Genomic DNA, 21,209 nt, shown 5'->3' on the forward strand with positions numbered 1-21,209 from the left:
ATTACCTTCGCAAATTCGGTCTTAGTTCTTTGAAATTGGTTTTATTCCAAGATATTGAAATCAGGAATAACGGAAAATGTTACAGCAATAATGTATGTATAAAGTAAAATAGCAAACGTTATTGGAAAGGTGAACACAATAAGTTTATGTGACTAGTGATATTGTTTCAAACACTTGCACGAACGAAAATAAAAAGCGAATACATTATGAAAATCGCTGCCAGATCGAGTTCAAGGTTACACGCATATTATATGTTCGAATCATGTGGAGACCAAATTTGAGTCAGCCGAAAATTAGGGCAAGGTTAAACAATGCGCCAAAAGGGCGAGACGCGAAAACAGAGCGACTCTTGTCATAGCTTCTTGTCAATCTTGTCGAGAGTCTCATTAAAATGTTTATGGAAATTTCGCTGCGTGCTCCAGGGATGCGCAAATATTCCCTAAACACCTAGTAAAGACGACGGACGGCCTTTCGTCCGCAACCTCGACGTTATTTGCATATTCCCCATTAGCACAGCTCGCTGAAGTATATAAACAATACAAGCAAACAGGTCTTCGATGGGCATTGGAAAATATCGCGGAATGCAATCGTTTGTTTGATTTAATTAACGGATTTTGATAAACAATTATAAAATAATATTTGATCATATCCAATATCAACTTATTTTTTTAAATAATAAATTATGTAAATATACAATTATCCAATAAAATATCTTTGAAACTGTAATTATTAATAATAATAAATGATTTTAATATTCAAATTTACGCATTCATTTAATTTTTAATTTTACATAGTAAATGTATCTAAGTTTAATAACAATTTATATGAAATTTATCTGAATTTATATGAAATCATAGTTTATGTTTTTAGAATAATTAAAGTGCAAATGTTATTTTTTATATTTATATAATCAAATTTCATTATTTTTTTATGAAAAGCAAAAAATTGCCGCGTAAATCAATACAACCAAGACTTTCTGTCTCTTAATGCTCTAAAAGATGGGAAAAAAACAAATATTTACTCAAGTTGGAGATAAAAAAAAACTTTACAGATAAGAGACTTGTAGAAAATCATTAAATTTATATACTCAAAAATTTTCTGTATGAAGATAAGGAAAAGTTAGTAAAGGATATACAATTTACAGATTTTGAAAGCAAAATACCAAGAAAATACAGATTATATCAGCAAATAATGTATTGCATCTAAGAACTAGGCAAACTAGTTTTTAGACAAAATAAAATACAGATTTATTATTATATTTGCAAATAATAGTAAAAAAACTTGTAAAAAAAGTTGTATTATTTCAAAACAGTTCTACCATCTTCAGACGTATTCATTTGTTTCAGTTTAAGAGAGACGATTCATTTTAAGAGTAGATTCATTAAATTGAAATTAAATATAATGATCTTCTTGATGCATATTCCTAAATTATAATGGATTGTTCATAAATTTGATAACAGGAATTATTATCGAATATCATTATGTAATTTTCAGAAATTACATATCCGATTATTTAAGTAATCATCTTGGTCGGTTTAACCGTTTATCGGTAATGGAACTCCTAATCAGTTCTCAATTCAATATTAAAACATAATAAAAAAAAATCATGAATCCGAAGTAAGGAATTACAAAAATGTACAACTATTTAGTTTCTTAGAATCTAAAAACTCTCAATTTTGATATATAGTTAGATATATTATTAATTTTGAAACCCATCTCGACTACTTGGTCTTTTATTAAAGAACATACATCTTTAACACGTTAAGGACGGCGCTTTTCGGGTTGCCTGCCCCCAGAAAATATTTCGTGGACGCCTATGGACTGAGTGAAACGTCAAATAATTTACGTCAATTATAACCTTTAAACGTTTAAATTTATTATACATTTTTTAATGATATCGAAGCAATTTATAACAATTGTGGGAAAAATATTGAAATTTTCATTCAATTCTACCTGCCGCTGCTCAGCTCCTAAGCAATCGAAGCGAATATATTGTTTCTGGTAAGAAAAAAATCTTATATTTTTGAATACTCCTTTTTGAAATACTCCTACAAGTCGAGAGTTTTCTCTAAAATTTAGTGTTGCACCGTAGAAAAAAAATATACATCGACTGAGCATCGAGTCTTTCTACCATTTCATACCTTTTTTTTTCAATCCCCCTTTGAAATGTAGGAGTTATTTCTGCCGCACCCTGTACATACACGAATAAGGTTTTGCAATTGTTGTTTCAGCTGGAAGAAAATATCTATTTTGATAATAAATATGAATTTTAATGAAAATGCCGATAGTTCTTCGGAAGAATCTATAAGTTTTAAATCAACACAATGTTCTCGTTGGCTTTCGTCCTCTTCAGAAGAGATGAGTGATAGTGCTACCGAAGACGAGGGTACTTATGATGAAAATAACCATTTACAAGAAATTTCTAATAATAGAGAATGGATACCTATTACGGAAAAGAGACATGTTGAGCTAGAATATGCACAGGAAGATACATTAATCGACATGAATATAGATTCGAATGATCTATTTTTCCTTTATAAATTGTTTTTAACAGATAGTATTTTGAAAATTATGATAGATGAAACTACGCAATCCAATCCGAAGTGGAAAGTAACGATGGTTCAAAATTTAAAACTAGAAAACATCAGCAGTCTTGGAAACCCGTCAGTATAGCGGAAATGAAAAAAATTATTGGAATTTTGCTCATCATGGGCATAACGCAAGTTCCAGAAATTAAATTATATTGGTCCGATAATATGTACACCAACTTACGTATAAAAATGGCTATGAAACGTGATCGGTTTTTGAATATTTTAAAATATTTTCACTTCAGCGACAATACCACCGCCATAAAAGAAAATCGTTTGAATAAATTCAAAAATATTTTGGACGAAATTATTGGTACATTTAAAAGTGTTGTAAAACCTGGAAAAGATGTTGTTATTGATGAAAGCGTGATACCATGGCGAGGTCGCCTTAGTTTTCGGCAGTACATTTCTGGCAAACGACACAAATATGGAATCAAATTATACAAATTATGTTTTCCTGGTGGCTATACTTACAACCTAGAAGTGTATGCAGGAAAAAATGGTGAAACTATTAACAAAGGACATTCTCATGACGTTGTAATGAGATTGGTAGACGACGTATTATATGAAGGGCATACATTATTCACCGACAGTTTTTACACAAGTGTACCTTTGGCAGAAGAATTACTAAAAAAGTCAACATTCCTATGTGGTACTGTAAAAGTTAATAGACATTTTTTACCTGTGGAAGCAAAACAAAAACGAGGAGGCATTTTAAGCTTGATCAACCGAAATGGGGTAAAATTTCTAAAATGGACTGATAAAAGGCTAGTTTCCATGTTAACGACCAGCAACAAACATATGTGTGCTACAATTGAAGGCAACAGCGGAAAACTAAAGCCTGATGCTGTTTTTGACTATAATAATTCAAAAAAAGGTGTTGATGTTTCTGATCAGATAACATCGTATTATAACTGTTTACGAAGAAGTGTTAAGTGGTATAAAAAAAATATAATAGAATTAATTTGTGGGACGTCAATTGCAAATGCTTGGTATATGCATAAAAAATGGGGAACTGGCGAAAAATATGATTTGTTAAAATTTCGAGAAAAAAATATTGATAAACTAATGAATGACTAATGAATGACGATACGGAGATGCAAGCAAATCAAAAACATTTCATTGAAACGTACTCTGGTACAGCAAGACAGGCAAGAAAGCGATGTAGAGAATGTTATAAAACAATATCTTCACGGGAAGGTAGTGCAACTGCCGCTAAAAAAGCAAAAAAGTTGTTACATATTGCGCACAGTGTTATGATCAACCGACACTGTGTATCAAATGTTTTGAAGATGTTCATAAAAATAAATAAACATTTCTATTATTGAATGATCCTATTTTATTTTTGTTATATTCAATAAATATACTCAACAGGGTTCGAATTTTCATTTGAAACGCGGAAAAAGTGCTATAGGTTTTATAATAAGCAATAATAATAATTGATCATTGCAATTTCTATTCTATTCAAGTCGAATATATCATCTTTTGCATATTCTAGCTCTAAGCTTGTATTATATTTGAATAAATTAGCAATGTTTTTTAGAAACAGAAATAGTATCTGCTTAGGATATTCATATTGTATTTTCAATGCCGTTGCGCTTCGATTACTTAGGAGCTGAGAAGCGGCAATTATGTCACAATATCATGTATTATTCTAAATTGCTTCAATATAATGAAATCATATAATTATAAATCTAAAACCATCTAAATCGCAAATTATTATGTGTTTTGTTATTATTACATTTTATACTTTTTTATCAGCATTATAACTCATATTTACTCATACTTACTAAATTAAATTATTTTATTTTGTAGTAATATGTATTTTTATTTAAAGCTTTTCTATTCTAACTTATCAATTGTCAGTGTAAATTTATGTGCGCAATTTAAGAGTTATTATCTAGTTGGACTTGATTACCATTATATTTATCATGAGTTTAAAGATACTTAAAAACCAAAGATAAAACTAGAGAAAAAGTAAGAGATTGCACATCTTATAAAACACACAATTTACGATACAGTTATATTATTCCCATTACACTATCGTGGTGTTGCCGTAACTTTTTCTAGTTCTCCTTATATGACCAAGTCGAGTTCGAGTTTGCTTTATTCAACGATTATAAATATATGTCGGGGTACTTCTTTTTTCAACCAATAAAATAAGAATATATTTGCTTATATAAAATTTTATCTAATAATATTATTATCATAAAGCTATTTGTTTATTTATGATAAATAATAATAATATTGATTGCATCAATACATTTGCAAAATATAAAGTGAATACAATATAACAAGAAAAATTAAAAAAAAAAACTGCTATTGACCATAAGTTTCTGCACTATTTATTTATATTTACATATAATTAATATCTATATTAGATTAACAAATATTTTATGTACATTAGTTTTCTAATACTCAAAAAAATGTTATGTCAAATGAGCATATAATAAAAAATAAAATACGATGTACATTATGTATCTCAAATAAACATACACAAATTATAAATAGTATTTTTTTTTTCGAGAAATAATTCTCTAAGAATGTTTTTCGGGGACATCTGTGAACTTAATGAAACATCAATTACACAGTGGCGCATTAACGCATAGGCGCGCGCCTAGGGCCTCTTAAACTAATATGGAGGCCTATGATTTTCTTAGTAGAGTCAATATGGGCCTCCAAATCAGATTACGCCTAGGGCATCAATTGCGCTAATGCAATTAAGAACTTTAAATGCTTAAACTGTTTTTTATACACTTTTGAATAATTTTGAAACAATTTATAACAATTGTGAGAAATATTTGAAATTTGCATTCAATTCTATTTGCTCAGGTCCTAAGCAAAGATATAATTTCTGGTAAGAAAAAATAATTCTCTAAAATTTAGTGTTGCGCCATAGATTAAAAAAATATACATGGCGCGGCAAAAATAACTCCCATACGAATAAGGTTTTGCATTGTTGTTTCAGCTGGAAATAAATATCTATTTTTATAATAAATATGAATTATAATGAAAATGATATTTCTTCGGAAGAATCCATGGGTTGTAAAAAAAGATCAACACAACGTTCTCGTTGGCTTTTGTCCTCTGCAGAAGAGATGAGTGTTGGTGCTACTGAAAACGAGGGTACTGATGATGAATTATCTATGGATGATTCAAATAACCATTTAGAAGAAATTTCTAATAATAGAGAATGGACATTTATTATGCACAGGATGATATATTGATCGACATGAATATAAAGTGCACTTGATCGATTTTTTTTCTTTACAAATTGTTTTTAACAGATAGTATACTGAAAATTATAGTAGATCAAACTAATAGGTACGCAACCCAATTCGAATTTAACAATAGAAAACACCAGCAGTCTTGGAAAGCCGTCAGTATAGCGGAAATGAAAAAAAAAATTGGAATTTTGTCCATCATAACGCAAGTTCCAAAAATTAAAGTATATTGGCCAGATAATATGTACACCAAATAAAGATGGCAATGAAACGTGAACGTTTTTTGAATATTTTAAAATATCTGCACTTCAGCGACAATACCACCGTTGTTCAAATTCAAAATTATTTTAGACGAAATTATCAATTGATTTAAAAGTGTTGTAAAACTAGGAAAAGATATTGTTATAGACGAAAGTATGATACCATGGCGAGGTCGCAAACGACAAAAATATAGCAAAAAATTATAAAAATTATGTTTTTCTGGTGATTATACAGGTGTACGTATGTTGTATGAAGGGGGTACATACATACAAGTGTACCTGTAGCAGAAGAACTATTGAAAAAGTCAACTTACCTATGTGGTACCTCAAAAGTAAATAGTAAATGTTTACCACTGGAAACATTTATAAAATACTCTGATAAAAGGACAGTTTCCATGTTAAAAACTAGCAACAAACATTATGTTTGGAAACTAAAACCTGATGGTGTTTTTGATTACAATAATTTAAAAAAAAGTAGTTGATGTTTCTGATCAAATAAGATCATATTATAACTGTTTACGTAGAAGTGTTAAGTGGTATAAACAATTATAATAGTACTAATTTGTGGAGGAACAATATGATTTGCTAAAATTTCGAGAACAAATAATTGATATACTAATAAATCATAACGATACGGAGATGCATAATTAGAATATTCTCTGCTCGGGTCCGTGAAGAACTGGACACTGAGGAACAACAGATGGCAGGAACGTATCTTGAACCTGGCTGACGACCAAGTTGACAAAAAGAGAATACAGTACCCGCCCATCCACGGTCAGGATGGCATGGTCTTCTCGGAAGAAGATAAGACAGAGGCTCCCTCACTCATACGCCGGATAAAGACATCATTTCCCTGCCTCTAGTGGAGAATTCCTCAAGCGGACCAAACCAAAGAAGGCCCCAGGTATCGACGGCATCAACAATCGCGTGCTAAAGTTGTTGCCGAACAGATCGATGATGCACATAGTATCTATTTTGAATGCCATGCTCTGGATACTTCCATTGATTTAGAACATGGCAGAGCGAACATCATCGTAATCCCTAAGTGCGCGAATAACCTGCAGTTACCCAAAAACTACAGGCCATATAGCCTGCTGCCATCTCTAGTTAAGGTAGCGGAGAAAGTCATCCCCCGAAGGCTTCAGGACCATAAGGAACAACACAACATCATCCCGGACGATTAATTTGGCTTCCGGAGCGGACGCTCCACCACGAAGTAGGGTGGTTGAATAGATCGCGACTGCCTTCAATTGGAGGAAACACACCGGAGCAGTTTTCCTGAATCTGGATTTCTGAGCTTCTGGCGCGTCTTTAAAAATGTGTGCTCCCTGGCGTTGTCTTGACGGAACACAACACCCTTCATGTGTTCCGTCAAAACAACGCCCAGACCTGGCACCAAGCGATTATCACATTTTTAAACTCGAGAACTTCTTCAATCGCGGAATTATGAAATTGCCTTCAAATTGAACAAAATTTATCTAACATATTTGATCTAAATCCTAACTTAATTTTACATCGTCGAAATAAAGAAAAAAATCGCTCAGAACTTTTTACTTCACCCAAGAATAATGGATCATTGCAATTTCTATTCAAGTCGAATATATCATCATCATTCAAGCTCTACATATATTATATTTGTATAAATATTTCTTAACGGAAATAATATCACCTTATGATAATATACACCATATTGCATTTTTAATGCCGTTGAGCTTCGATTACTTAGGAGCTGAGAAGCGGCAAGTAGCATATATCAGCATTTAATGCATTTTCAAAAATGTGTTTCTTAGATTCTTCTTCGGTTTATAATATACACCACAAATAAAATTATTACTGTCACATCTACAAAGCATTGTTCCACGCGAAATGATAGTTCTGTGTTGTGCTTTGATTGGCGAAAAAAAGTTAGTAATTGGGTTACAGTACAAGAACGAATAAATATGTCGATTCCCTCTATCTAAATCAGATTATACATTTTATTTTCACGTATTAAAGTATTATCATGAAATATTTTTTTTAAATGGTGCTAACATAATTATGGGTCATAAGAAATATTTATAAACATACTATAAGATATTTAATATTCACAATATTAGATATGGGTGAATTGACCCAGAAACCTACACTTGTTTCCGGAAATTACGGTTTAAGCATGTGCATAATACAATACATTATCTGCATACAGATTAGTCTATTGAAACCTTTGGTATTAAGCATATCAGAACTGAATTTAAATTAATTATTCCAAATCCAAGTTCCACTATTAGCAATTGTAATATAATGTTACGTAATAGAGCATAACACTTAATGACTTATTTATATTTATTTATATATATTAGTTGCATAAGTATTGCAGAAACAGGGCAACAAAAATGAAATAAATATTAATATATTCAGCAAAAGAAAATATGTTACTTCCTCAATAAAGAGAATAAAACTAAAGCACGTTAAAATCTACAAGTTTCATTAATGCAAAAAGACTTAAAGGAAATGTTCTAAACTTATATTGGCTACTACGCGGGAACTTACAGTTCTCGAAAGTTTAGAAAACAAATTAGTAATGTATAATGTAATATTAAAACCCATTATAACTTATTGCATTCAACTGCAATGTTCACGCAGCACGTTTAATCGATTCCAGATTAAATGTCATCGGAATATGATATATTACCTGTAACAGTAATGAAGTTTTGATTAAAATTTTCTAATTCAACTTATAAATTTAGTTAATAAGACATCAATTGTAATATGTAGGTGAGATACGTCAATAAGTTAAATTATGAAACTAACAATATGAATGATATAAGATAATATGAATCTAAAAGTTATGATTATAAAATGTAACAATAGTTATTAACTAATTAATTTTTATAACAATTCTTCAGTAGAAAGTGTTAATATTTATTTCCCTGAAATACAAATAATATCAATGTACTGTTTACAGATGATAAATTAGGAGATATTACTAATGTATATATACACGGAGATTAAAACATATAAAAATTGGATTTTAGAATTCAAATAAATGAGAAACTACGCTTTCAAAGTGAATACAGCTTTTCATGTGCAATTTGCATGAGTATTATATATGCTCGCTCATAGTAAAAAATATGGAAAATAAAAAATTTAAAAAGCTGAAAAAGAGACGTAATATATATCAAAGAAAAAAAATGTACATTAATCTCATTAATAATGATTTATTTTATTAGTTGGGAATTCTGCAAAAAACAGATATTTATGAATAAAAGCGTAAAAAATACACAATATATATTTAACGTGATTAGTTTCAATTATATTATTTATAATAAAAATTAAAGAAATTAAAAACAAGGAATTTTAAACTGAAGTTATAACATATAAATCAATAATAAACACACACAATTATTTTAATTATGAAAATATTTCTTGTATGTATTAGCTAGTAAAGATGTTGTTTATCTAGTTTAGTAAAAAATTAATACCAATTAATTTTTTTTTTAGAAAAACTATATAATTGAAGACATTCTTAGTAACTATTGTGACAAAAAGTTCTAGAAGCAAAATAAAAAATATGAATAAAGTTAAACAGTTGGATTTAGGATATTTATTAAGAACAGAAGAAAAACTTATTAATAACAAAATTTTCTTTAGGATCCTGTTTTATCGTTAAGCGATAAGATAATAATGTAATAAATCCATACAAGCAATTTTTAAATGAGAAAAAAAACAAATAATTTCAACTTTTCTGCAAAACCGGGTTTATCAAACAATAGAGACAAAGGATATATATAATATGTTAAAAATTTTATTATGTATGTGATTTAGGAATTTAAATATTTGGATGAGACGAAACCGATTCAGTGGGTTGGAGGCAGACTGCCGAGGGCAGAGCCGAAGTGCGGCTTCAAAGGAGAGAAATGCATCTACAGGATGGACTGGAGACTTGTAGGTGCCATCTGCTCTGTGACAATCGTCGGCTTGGTAGGCGCGCTGTTTGCCCTTAAGTATGCCCTGATTCTCTAAAATTCAAGTCAACTTCATGTATCCACTAACTCACAGTTTCTTAAAGGCATTACAGATATGAACAGAAGCTGGCTTGTCTATTATGGAAGATCGACATGCGCGAGGTAACGATAATACCCACTGAAACTACGGAGACGACGACCAGAAATAAAAGCATGGTACGCATATTTCGCTTATGTTAAGTGTGTACTGCAGTTACTGTAATTATTGTTATCGTTTTGCATAGATACAAGTCTGCAGGCACAGCGTTTTCCATGCTCCTACGGGCAGCATCGCCGAGATCTCGGACACGAATCCGAAAAGGGCGTACACGAGGATTGGTCTATATAGGGGCAACATCGTGGCTATCAAGCAACTCAGAAAAAGGTCGGTTGATTTGACGAGATCGATCCGCAAAGAGCTCAAACAGGTAATTAAATGTAATCGCAACACCGTAATCCGACACAAACTAATTATCTTTACACTAGAATTGGCAATTCCGCTCGAACTGATCCTTGGAAGATGCCAGAACGATTTCTAGATTGTCGATATAATTGGATCCTGCGGGTTTTACTACTATTTTGACGTACAAACAATTGCAGCATTTGAAATACATTTTAATCTCCAATGAAATAACATATTTTCTTATAAATCTATATAAGAAACAAAATATAATCAACTTCAATTCATCTATTTTTGCGCAAAATAAAAACAAATATATTCGAATTAAAATATTTATTCAAGTCCAAACATCTCATTTTATCGAGTTCTAAGATCGTCGTATAATATATATATATATGTATTTTTCAATTTGCACCGTTTACTTTTACATAGCGTCGTTGTTTTATTAATGTAATTGTATTTTTCTAAAACAAATACATTACTTTAAGATTAAACATGTTTAATTCATAATATACCTTGCTGTTATTAATAGATGGAAAATATTTATATTGTATTTAAAATGATAATTTGAATAATATCTGAAGAAATATACAGAACTTGAAATTATGAAATAAAATATTTCATATTATTTGCATCCATTTAGTATGTATTTTTAATTAGACTATATGCAATGGGTAATTATTATTTATGTTTTGTAGTTAAAACAAATTAAGAACATGGATTTTATTATTTGATATTTCGAGTTCTTTATCAATGACGTATTGATTGGAAATAAAGTCAGTTTTATAGCTATATCGATTACTATTTAGATTCATACAAATTGGGAATATTTACAGACATTTGGAAATGTTTAAAGATTATTATTCTATATTATAGAATCTATAATATATGGAATTCTAGACATATTATATTGTCTGCTATTGTAGTTGTGGAGTCTCAGTAGTTAGAAATTAAATAAATCCAATTGGTTTTATAACAATTTTGTTATTAAACTAATAGGTAAGTTATTCTCTATAAGACTATGTAGTTACTTCAGCATTTCAGATGAGACATATTACTTAATGAATCAAATTTATATTTTTGTTATTTGAAGTAATATGATAGTGCAATCACGATAACGTTATACAAAGACTTGATATTGATCACCATTAAACCTTATGTCTTTTCAATGAGAATATGACGATTTTATGGCTAAATTTATTTGCAGGTCGGTTATTGTTTTCGACCAATAACCTTTTGCGCGGGTAAAAGATTGTGTTTATTTAAAGACTCTCTAAACTTATATAAACTAGCTTTTTTATAGCACAAGTATTGTTCGCTTTAAAATCTGCAGCAAATCCATTCAACTACTACCCAATGACTATGACTAGATAAATCATTTAGATGAGAACAAAATCATCACCGAGAAAAAATCCTGTAAAACACCGACATGAAATATCTAGGTGTCAACATCGTCTGAAAAATTCTTAAGTCAAAATTATACATTGCATGATCCACCGCGAAGTATTGGTGTCAAAATCTTTACCTGATAGACTCCTGAAGACGATGTACATGGTGAATTACTGACTTTTTGCATTCCTATGTAAAAGAATGGATTCTGATTTTAAGTGATTACTGCTTCATACACAAGTGCAATAGCTCTTGAAAGGAAAAGTTCTTGCACTGAAATAATATCTTTCTTCGATACCGAAACATTTGAAATTCTAAAAAGAGCTAATTGGTGGCTGAAAGTAACATTTATCAACGATCTATTTGAAAGGTTGAACGTTTTAAATTTGAGCATACGAAAATATTATCATACTCATAGGAAAATCAAAGGCTTTCACTGATAAGTTAGAACTGGACTAGGAAAGTTAAAAACTGACAGCTTGATTACTTCCTTGATGTAGACGATTTTCCTAACAAATTTGTAATGTTGTCTATACAGCAGTAGAAAACCTCTCTGTATCATTTTATAAGTAATTTTCATCAAATATACTAGTGGGTCATCAATTCCTTTGCAAAATACGATGGTCGTAACTGAAAGAAAATTAAATTACGATCCTGTATGCATAGAATCTTCATATTATGTGCTAGAATTATTAGAATTTTGGATTTCAATTTGGGACTCATATTCTCAATTAGCTTCTATAGCTATTAAATGTTAGCTGCCCTTATGTAGCTGCTCCGTACCTTTGCGAATTAGGTTTTTCCGCATTCACAGAAATTAAATCGTAAAAACTAGAATTATTCTTAAAATCAATTTAATCTTTCTTACTAATAAAATTATTATCTATATTGTATGTTTGATAAAATAATGTTTTTAATTTACAAAATATAACATATTTATTATCGTAAAGACGAAAAAAAAAGGATTACAATATAATTAAATAAATGAAAATCATGTAATATTTATTGTTGATACAAAACAAATAATCCATTAAAAGCACCTAATATAAAATAAAAATTATACAATTTTTCATGTAAAATTCAGAACAAAATGATTTGTAACGTATTTTGATTTAGTGTAAATGCAATTATGGAGGACAAATAGATAGATGATTGACGCATTTAAATCAATAACGCATTATGCTTAACAAAATCACGAAAAACTGTTACACACATTATCTCTCATATACATAGTGACACCGATAGTTATAAATATTCTTCATTTCGTTTGTGATGGAAGACCAAATACATTTTCTATTGATTATGAAAAGACTTTTGTTATTTTAGATTTAGTTTGTGTATACTGTTAGGATATTTCCAATATAACATGACAGGTGATTAAAGCTTGTTTTTGGAAATGCAGATAAGGGAAGTGAGGCACGAGAACATCATCCCGTTTATCGGGGCCAGCGTCGATCATGGTCACGTCGCAATCCTCACGGCATACTGCGCTCGCGGCAGCCTCGAGGACGTCCTAGCCAACGAGGACCTCCACCTGGACAACATGTTCGTGTCCTCGCTGGTCACAGACATTCTGAAGGTCTGCCGTCATATTCCAATTTATTTTAATATTTTCTGCTTAACACCAAGCATTTTTTTTTTTCGAAGGGTATGATTTATCTGCACGACAGCGACATCATCTCTCATGGAAACTTGCGTCCGAGCAATTGCCTCATCGACAGTCGCTGGGTGTTGCAGATCACCGACTTCGGTCTCACCGAATTCAAAGGTTGTCCTCGTTGTGGCCTCGAATTCGCACAGTCTGTTATATAATATTGAATGCATTTCGATAGCCGGCGAGGATGATCCGGAAATGGCGGAGAAAAATCTTCGTCGGTCGCTGTGGAGGGCACCGGAGTTGCTGAGGGACCCGGCGCCTTCGCCACGAGGTACCCAGAAGGGCGACATCTATTCGTTCGCCGTCGTCCTGTACGAGATCATAGGCAGGGCCGGACCTTGGGGCGCCACGGAAATGACCGCCGCAGGTGCGCGTCAAAGTTTCTGTCTGTATACTTTAACTGCTTTGTTTTTCTTCCCTCGAGCAGAGATTATTGTCGCAGTCAAAGGTCAAGGCATGGGTGTCCCCTCCTTCCGTCCAAATCTGGACGCTCTTGGTGCAGCCGATTACATAACCAGGTGTATAAAGGTCTGTTGGCACGAGGAGCCCGAACAGAGGCCGGACATTCGATATGTTCGTATGATGTTGAAGGAAATGCAAGTACGTATGCATTTTACTCTCTGTATAATAATAGACATTTTATTACACTACATAGAATTACACATCGATTACACGGTAATATACACATCGTTTTATAATTCGCTAAGAATCTTAATTTATAATTTAAAAAAAGTAATATTATAGAAATATATTTTTGACTGAAAATCATTTTAGTTAACTTATATTTTTAACATATAAATCAGTCAGACTGACAAACCCACGGTTGTGCATGAAGTATTCCATTGTATAGTTAATATCACGGTCCGAAATAGAAAGAATGGAAGGAAATAGAAATACGCATATATACATATATTTCAAACAAAAATCATTTATCTTCGTTACTTTTGTCATAAGCTGTTACACACAAACTTCTTTCAATTTATCTTAATAATATTTTTAAATACATACAATAGTATTTTAAATTTTCAATTATTGAAGATATTTTACAACAATAGTATATAAGAATATTTTCAACCTAAACCAGAAAATAAAGCAAGATATAAATATGAATTAATTTAAGTCAATATGGATTATATCAAATTATTTCTATATAAATGTTATTTCCATTATAAATTCTTATTTTAATCTGCGAAATGTTTACTGATAGAAATGTTTTTAGTGTGCATTTTCTACAAACTAAATTGTCAAACATATGTATTTAGTATTAGTTTTTACTATTTTATTGAATATTTAAAGCATAATTGTTCCAATGTTTTTAGTTCCAATGGTATTTAGAAATATATTCACTTGCTCCCATTAAAACAAAAAAATATGGTTATACCTTCGCCAATCGTGTAAATATTAATAATTAGAAATTAGAAAAAAAATACCAAGTGCATCACAGAAAGTCATGCTTTTGAAATTTAAAATTAAAAGTAAAAAATTAACAAAAAATAACAGTTAAAACTAGATTAGATACCTACCATTTTATATATAATTTTAAGTTTAGTTAATTTAAACAAAGAAACAATTTATATGCCTGAGAACCGGGCTCCTTTATTTTGGATCGTTTACATATTTTATTAACGAAGTGTTATGCTGGAGTTTCAAATCACTCCTTGTTCTATCTTCAACTTCAGAGTTGGGGTCACAAAGTTATGAATTTTCCGGAATTAAATATTTTTAAATTCCTTCAGGCTTCATATGAAAAGTTTCTGTTTCGTTTTTATATATTAGAAATTATAGTATAATATTAATGTAAATGTTTAAAAGGACGGAAGAAGAGGACTAAGAATCATAACATATTGTATTTGATTTATTATACGTTGTAACGAAACTATATATCTTCAAAACAATTATCTTCAAATTAATTAATAATTGAACAATAAAACATTTTTTTTTCTATAAGAATGTTCATTAATTAGTCTAAATATACTTACATATTGATAAATTAAAATTATTACAAATTAATATACACATTTCTCTGATCTTTTAAACATTATTCTCACTTTTTCAACTCAATTTTATAGTTTATATATAAATGTAAAATATATCTTTTAATAATCAATAGACATTGATTGCGCTTGATATACAGTAATTAACTATCCTTTACTAAATCATATTGAGAAAAAATGAATATTTTGCTTATTGTATGAAAATATTTACCTCATATTTTAATTTTGTCAAATCCTAGTTATTATTGTAAATATATGTTATATATATACTCATCTATCTTTTTATCTTATATACAGCCGACGCTATTCAAGTAATAATAAAAAGGTGGAGAGGGTTTGCTGTGAAATAGAAAATATTGAGAACCGCTGTCATAGATTATTAATTTGAGAATTTCACGCAATGCTTTTGAGCTATTGCAGTAGTCTATTCACAATAATGCATAAAATTATGTCCTTTGATGTGTAGCGAGTTAATGATAGTGCAGGATTTCATATTGGAGCTTCAATTACAGCGAGTATGGGAAAACATGTGTATAACATTTTACATTTATTAAGTTAAAAATATTGTATAAAATGTAATAAAATAATATTTAAAATATTTTAATCTGTAAAATATGCTATTTCTTTAATAATTCTTTTGATGTAAAAATAAACTTGAAAATAAATGAAGTGAAAATTGTGTAAATCAGAAATTAATGTATTTTTCTTCTGAACGTGTATCAAACACATATATTTAGATTTTCCGTTGAGATTTCAATTGAAAACACTGAGTTTAAATCAGCATATACAAATAAAAGCAAAACATTTTACTTAGGTTTCCAACCTTCTCCAATTCCAATATATGAAATACAAGAAATTCAAAACAAACAAACATTTTCCTTAATTGAATTAGTTTATTATTATCTACAAATTCTTTTTTTTCAGTAAAATACTGTGTAAATTTATCATTCCATTTAATGCTGTAACAAAATTTCGCTGTTCGCTGTTTCATTTCTATTGTTTACAAATGTCATACTTTTGAAAACTTTCTTGTATATTTGTTTTTTAATGTGCCTAGATTCAACGTATCAAATAATTGATTTAGAAAACAACATAGCAAAGCTGTGCCCATTGAATTTGTAGTAAATGATCAGAAGTACTTACTGTCAGACTAAATACCTGAACTGCATAGAAAACTTTCATCTTCGGATTTTTTTCAGGATATATATGCCTTCTATTAATTTTCTTCATCGATCCCTTGGTGCATCTATGAAATATGCAGTTTTGATGTCCTCCCAACTGGAAGTCAAAGCCTGTCCATTTAACATAAATTTTAAATTCACCAATTCTAATAACATTTGGATTTGGTTCCTTATTTTCTTTTAAGTATGTTTTATAAGAATCAGTGAGTAGCATATTAATTACAGCACAATTTGTAGATCCTTGGTCACAGGCCAAAACTGTATACAGAATTTCTATTAACCTTCTCACTATTTCTTTTATAAATTTTACTATTATGGTAGATTTTGTAGTTCCCTGAGTAAAACTATAAGTTACAGAAAATTTCCAAGGTCTATATTAATAAACCACAAATTTGAACTGATGAAATTGAACCAAAAAGTTCTTGTATAGCCATTATCCTCAAAACCAGTGAGCATGCCTCTTGCCGGTAAATGAACCGGTAATGCTGACATTAATTGATTGTTTAGATCTACTTGACGACATGCGATTTTTCCTATAGGGTTTCGTAACGTCCAAGGTCTATACTAATAAACTACAAACTTAAACTGATAACATAGAACCAATGCTTTATTTCTAAAATTGAACCAAAAAGTCTTTGAAAATTTTATCAAAAGGGTCAGGTTATGCCAACACAGCCGAGGCAGCCATTTGGCTCACATAGTATTCCATAATTAATCTCAACGTGTCTACTTTATAAATCAATAAAAATTTCCCAAATAAATAATAATTTACTGTGTTTCATTTCAAAATGAATTCAGGTGTATCCGATGGGCCACTATATATATGAAATGTAACTCTTTCCTAATTTTATAACTTACTGATTAAGTAACGAATCTTTTTAACTAAATATTTCCGCTTTTATATATTACGATCTTCGTACATAAAGAAAATGAAAACAGTTTTTAAAAGCATAGCTTCATTAAGTGAACAATATTACAATATTTGTATAGTATGTTGAAAGGTATAATTAACAATAACCCATTTAATGTTAATATAAGTTTAGTACATTAGAAATAAATATACACATTATTTATTAATGAACAAAACGAAATTAACTCAAAGAGATAATTAACAATAAACAATTCTTAATATAACAGAACAAACTTGGCAAAAGACATTTTTTAAATATTCAGATTAAATTCTTTCTGAAAATGAATATGTACACAAATTGTATCAATGTCTTGTTATTCAGACTTCATCCAATTTTCGTATATTGCTACTAAAAGAAGGACAGACTCTTCTGCTTCGACAATGTCGTAGAATTAAAAGGAATTATTATCAAATGCCATTAAATAATCTTAATGCTGGCATTAATTGTCAAAGTTTACTTGTAATTTGAGTTTTTTTTTCATTTATCTAGTTGCATTTATTACACTGATTGCTTAATAAGAACTGTATTAGCAATCTTTTTTTAACAAATTCATTAATTATGTCTTCATTTTCTTTTGATTGATATCTAACAAGTAAATCTTCCACTAAAATTTTTTTAACTCACTAAGTAATCACAATATTAATGTTTACACCATCTCCTACGTAAATTGAGGCTTGATATTATGGACTTCGTTAAATAGATAATTGAGAGAATATTATATAATTATATTTTCCCTATCACATTCAAATTTCTAAAAAAGCGTAACTATGTTATCATTATATAATAAAATTAATATATTTTTTATTTTATTTTAAGGCTGGACTGAAACCGAATATCTTTGACAACATGCTGGCGATAATGGAGAAATACGCTTACAATTTGGAAGGTTTAGTACAGGAAAGGACAAACCAGTTGACGGAGGAGAAGAAGAAAACGGATGCGCTTCTTCACAGGATGCTTCCAAAGTAGATATACATGTAAATTTCTTTATAGTTAAAAAAAAACTTTTTTCTCAGATCGGTAGCTGAATCCTTGAAAAAAGGGGAAAGAGTCCAAGCGGAAACCTTCGACTGCGTTACGATCTACTTCAGTGACATCGTGGGGTTCACCGAGCTTTCAGCCGTCAGCACTCCACTGCAGGTGATCAACCTGCTGAACGATCTCTACACCTGCTTCGATTCGATCATCTCTCATTATGATGTTTATAAGGTAACGAGTATATCAATATTTAATAAACTTACTTCTTGATGTTATTACTATCACTTAAACAAACAAAATGTGAATCTCGTTGATGATTGATGAGTTAAATTTTGATTTTGCTCAATAATTTATTTGTTTATTATAAAATTTTTGGTAAATTTAATACAACTCTGTTGTTAAAAAAGGTAATATTAAAGCGGAAATATTCAACTCTACATTGTCCAATTATATAATCTTTGATTATAAAATCATTTGAAAGATATACAGCCGATGTTGATTTCTTCTTCCAAGAAAAATTGATTGAACGAAAGGAGTATTCGAAATCAAAAATTAATTTGAAACATTTGGAATTAAGATATTCTTAAAAAATGTCACCGAACCATTATTTTTAATTTATCCTAATTAACTTTATCAGAACGCGGTTATATAATATAACTGTAAACCAATTTTACATCTTAAAACACCTGCTATAGTGCAAAATGTTATAGCAATTAATACTAATAAGTTTATTTTCCAATAAAATACAATTCCAAATAAAATGTCGCATAATGAGTGATGATAAGAAAAGAAGTCCCGGATTGCGCGCCTACTACATCATTTTTATAACTTGTGTATGTATATTATGTGTATTTTTGAATATGTTTCACTATACGAGTAAAAATCCGGAAATTTTGAAAAAGATTAAACTCGTTAAGCGAGGTTCCAATGTATTCACAAATCTCTATAATTAATTGAAAGCATTATCTCTGAAGTCTTTAAAATACTTATCGTTTATATTTAGGAGTTAGTGCATTCATTTTAGCGAATAGTCATAAAAACAAAAATAATATAAATGGGGCGGAAAGACGGATGTCGATAGACCTTTAACCACAAGCTATATATTTAGTTTTTTTAATTTTTATATTTTCGTTTATTATCAGTATTATAAAATAGATACATATTGATAATGTTAATAACTAACATAATTTATTGCATGCATATAAAATGGAAATACAAGTCTTTCGGCCTTGGTTCTAATTATTAATTATTTATATCTTCAAATTGATGTACATTTGTTTTTCAATTCAATTGAAAACAAGTAAATTTAATAAGCATCATAATAAAAATTCAAAATTATAATAATTCCAACCAAATATTACAAAAAATAATAAATCAATAGCATATATTTAATTTACAATTGTAATATTAAATCTTGTTGGAAATGAGACTACTAGAAATAGGAATATTTTACTGACTCCAAACAAATTGATAGATAATGTTCTCTAATATTGCAACAACAAACACTAGTCAAGAGAATTTTAGTTATTGATTAATTGTAAGCGAAATATAAATGATACACATAATAATGTGCATGATTTTTTATCGGCAGGTAGAAACAATTGGGGATGCGTATATGGTGGTCAGTGGGTTGCCGATACGGAACGGTGATCGGCATGCGGGAGAAATCGCATCCATGGCTCTACATTTGCTCAGTAAAATCAAGAAATTCGAGATCAAACACAGATCAGGTGAATTACTTCATCTTCGGATCGGAATACATTCCGGACACTGTGTGGCTGGTGTAGTTGGTCTGAAGATGCCAAGGTACTGCCTCTTTGGGGATACGGTGAATACGGCTTCAAGGATGGAGAGTTCAGGTGAGTCCTTGCGCATCCACATCTCTCACGCGACGTACCTTCTACTTCAACGTATCGGAGGATACCACTTCGAGGACAGGGGTTTGGTACAAATCAAAGTAATACTTTCAATGAAACAATATTATGTTTTCTCAAATTTATACTAAATTATGTTTAAGGGCAAAGGCGAGATGCAGACATTCTGGTTGACCGGAGAGGATCCCGTCCAAAGATTAGCTAGGATCAGGAAGGAAATGCTTGGCTCCTCCATGTTTAGCAGTGTCGGATCAGATCGTAAGCATTGATTACGTAGACTATAATCTAATTGCACTATATTATACATTATTATACAAATCTCAAAAAATATGAAGAGATTAAAATAACTAAACCATAATTATTTTGTGCATTTGAACTTTATTGACAAATAATGCGGCACATCTAAAATTTCACGAAACACGAGTAGAAAATCACTTACATTCTAATATCTTGTTCGAATGTATGAGTTTAGAAAATTTAAAAGCATTATGCCCTCTTACATTTGTAAATGTAATATCTATTAAAATTATTTAAATAGCTAGTAAAAATTAGGATCTATAGTGTCGTTAATACAAATGTTGAATGTTAAAAAATAAATATAAATACATATTTATTAATAACTTCATTATTTATATTCCACTTTAAAAGTATTGATAAAAATAATATTCTAATCTGAAATTAGTTTAGATTAAATGCATATTCAAAGTAGTATTCATAAACATTATGTCTGTATATAATTGAAACTATTTCCAATAAAAAAAAAGATAAAA

At 29.9% G+C, this 21,209-nt stretch overlaps 1 protein-coding gene across 1 annotated transcript in view; it reads left to right on the top strand.

The window, feature by feature from the left end:
• The window catches only part of LOC108568465 (guanylate cyclase 32E), a 58,310-nt gene that overhangs the window by 34,924 nt on the left and 2,177 nt on the right, over window positions 1–21,209 (top strand). Inside the window, exons 10-20 of the mRNA XM_017929579.1 lie at window positions 9,877–10,055; window positions 10,121–10,232; window positions 10,301–10,483; window positions 13,247–13,423; window positions 13,492–13,612; window positions 13,677–13,868; window positions 13,929–14,101; window positions 18,404–18,552; window positions 18,604–18,796; window positions 20,157–20,522; window positions 20,583–20,697. Of these exons, the coding sequence (XP_017785068.1) occupies window positions 9,877–10,055; window positions 10,121–10,232; window positions 10,301–10,483; window positions 13,247–13,423; window positions 13,492–13,612; window positions 13,677–13,868; window positions 13,929–14,101; window positions 18,404–18,552; window positions 18,604–18,796; window positions 20,157–20,522; window positions 20,583–20,697 (1,960 nt within the window). The remainder of the gene's footprint in view (window positions 1–9,876; window positions 10,056–10,120; window positions 10,233–10,300; window positions 10,484–13,246; window positions 13,424–13,491; window positions 13,613–13,676; window positions 13,869–13,928; window positions 14,102–18,403; window positions 18,553–18,603; window positions 18,797–20,156; window positions 20,523–20,582; window positions 20,698–21,209) is intronic.

This window comes from Nicrophorus vespilloides, unplaced genomic scaffold (assembly GCF_001412225.1).
Source record: "Nicrophorus vespilloides isolate i.1.1-1 unplaced genomic scaffold, Nicve_v1.0, whole genome shotgun sequence".
In the NCBI taxonomy this organism is placed as follows: domain Eukaryota; kingdom Metazoa; phylum Arthropoda; class Insecta; order Coleoptera; family Silphidae; genus Nicrophorus; species Nicrophorus vespilloides.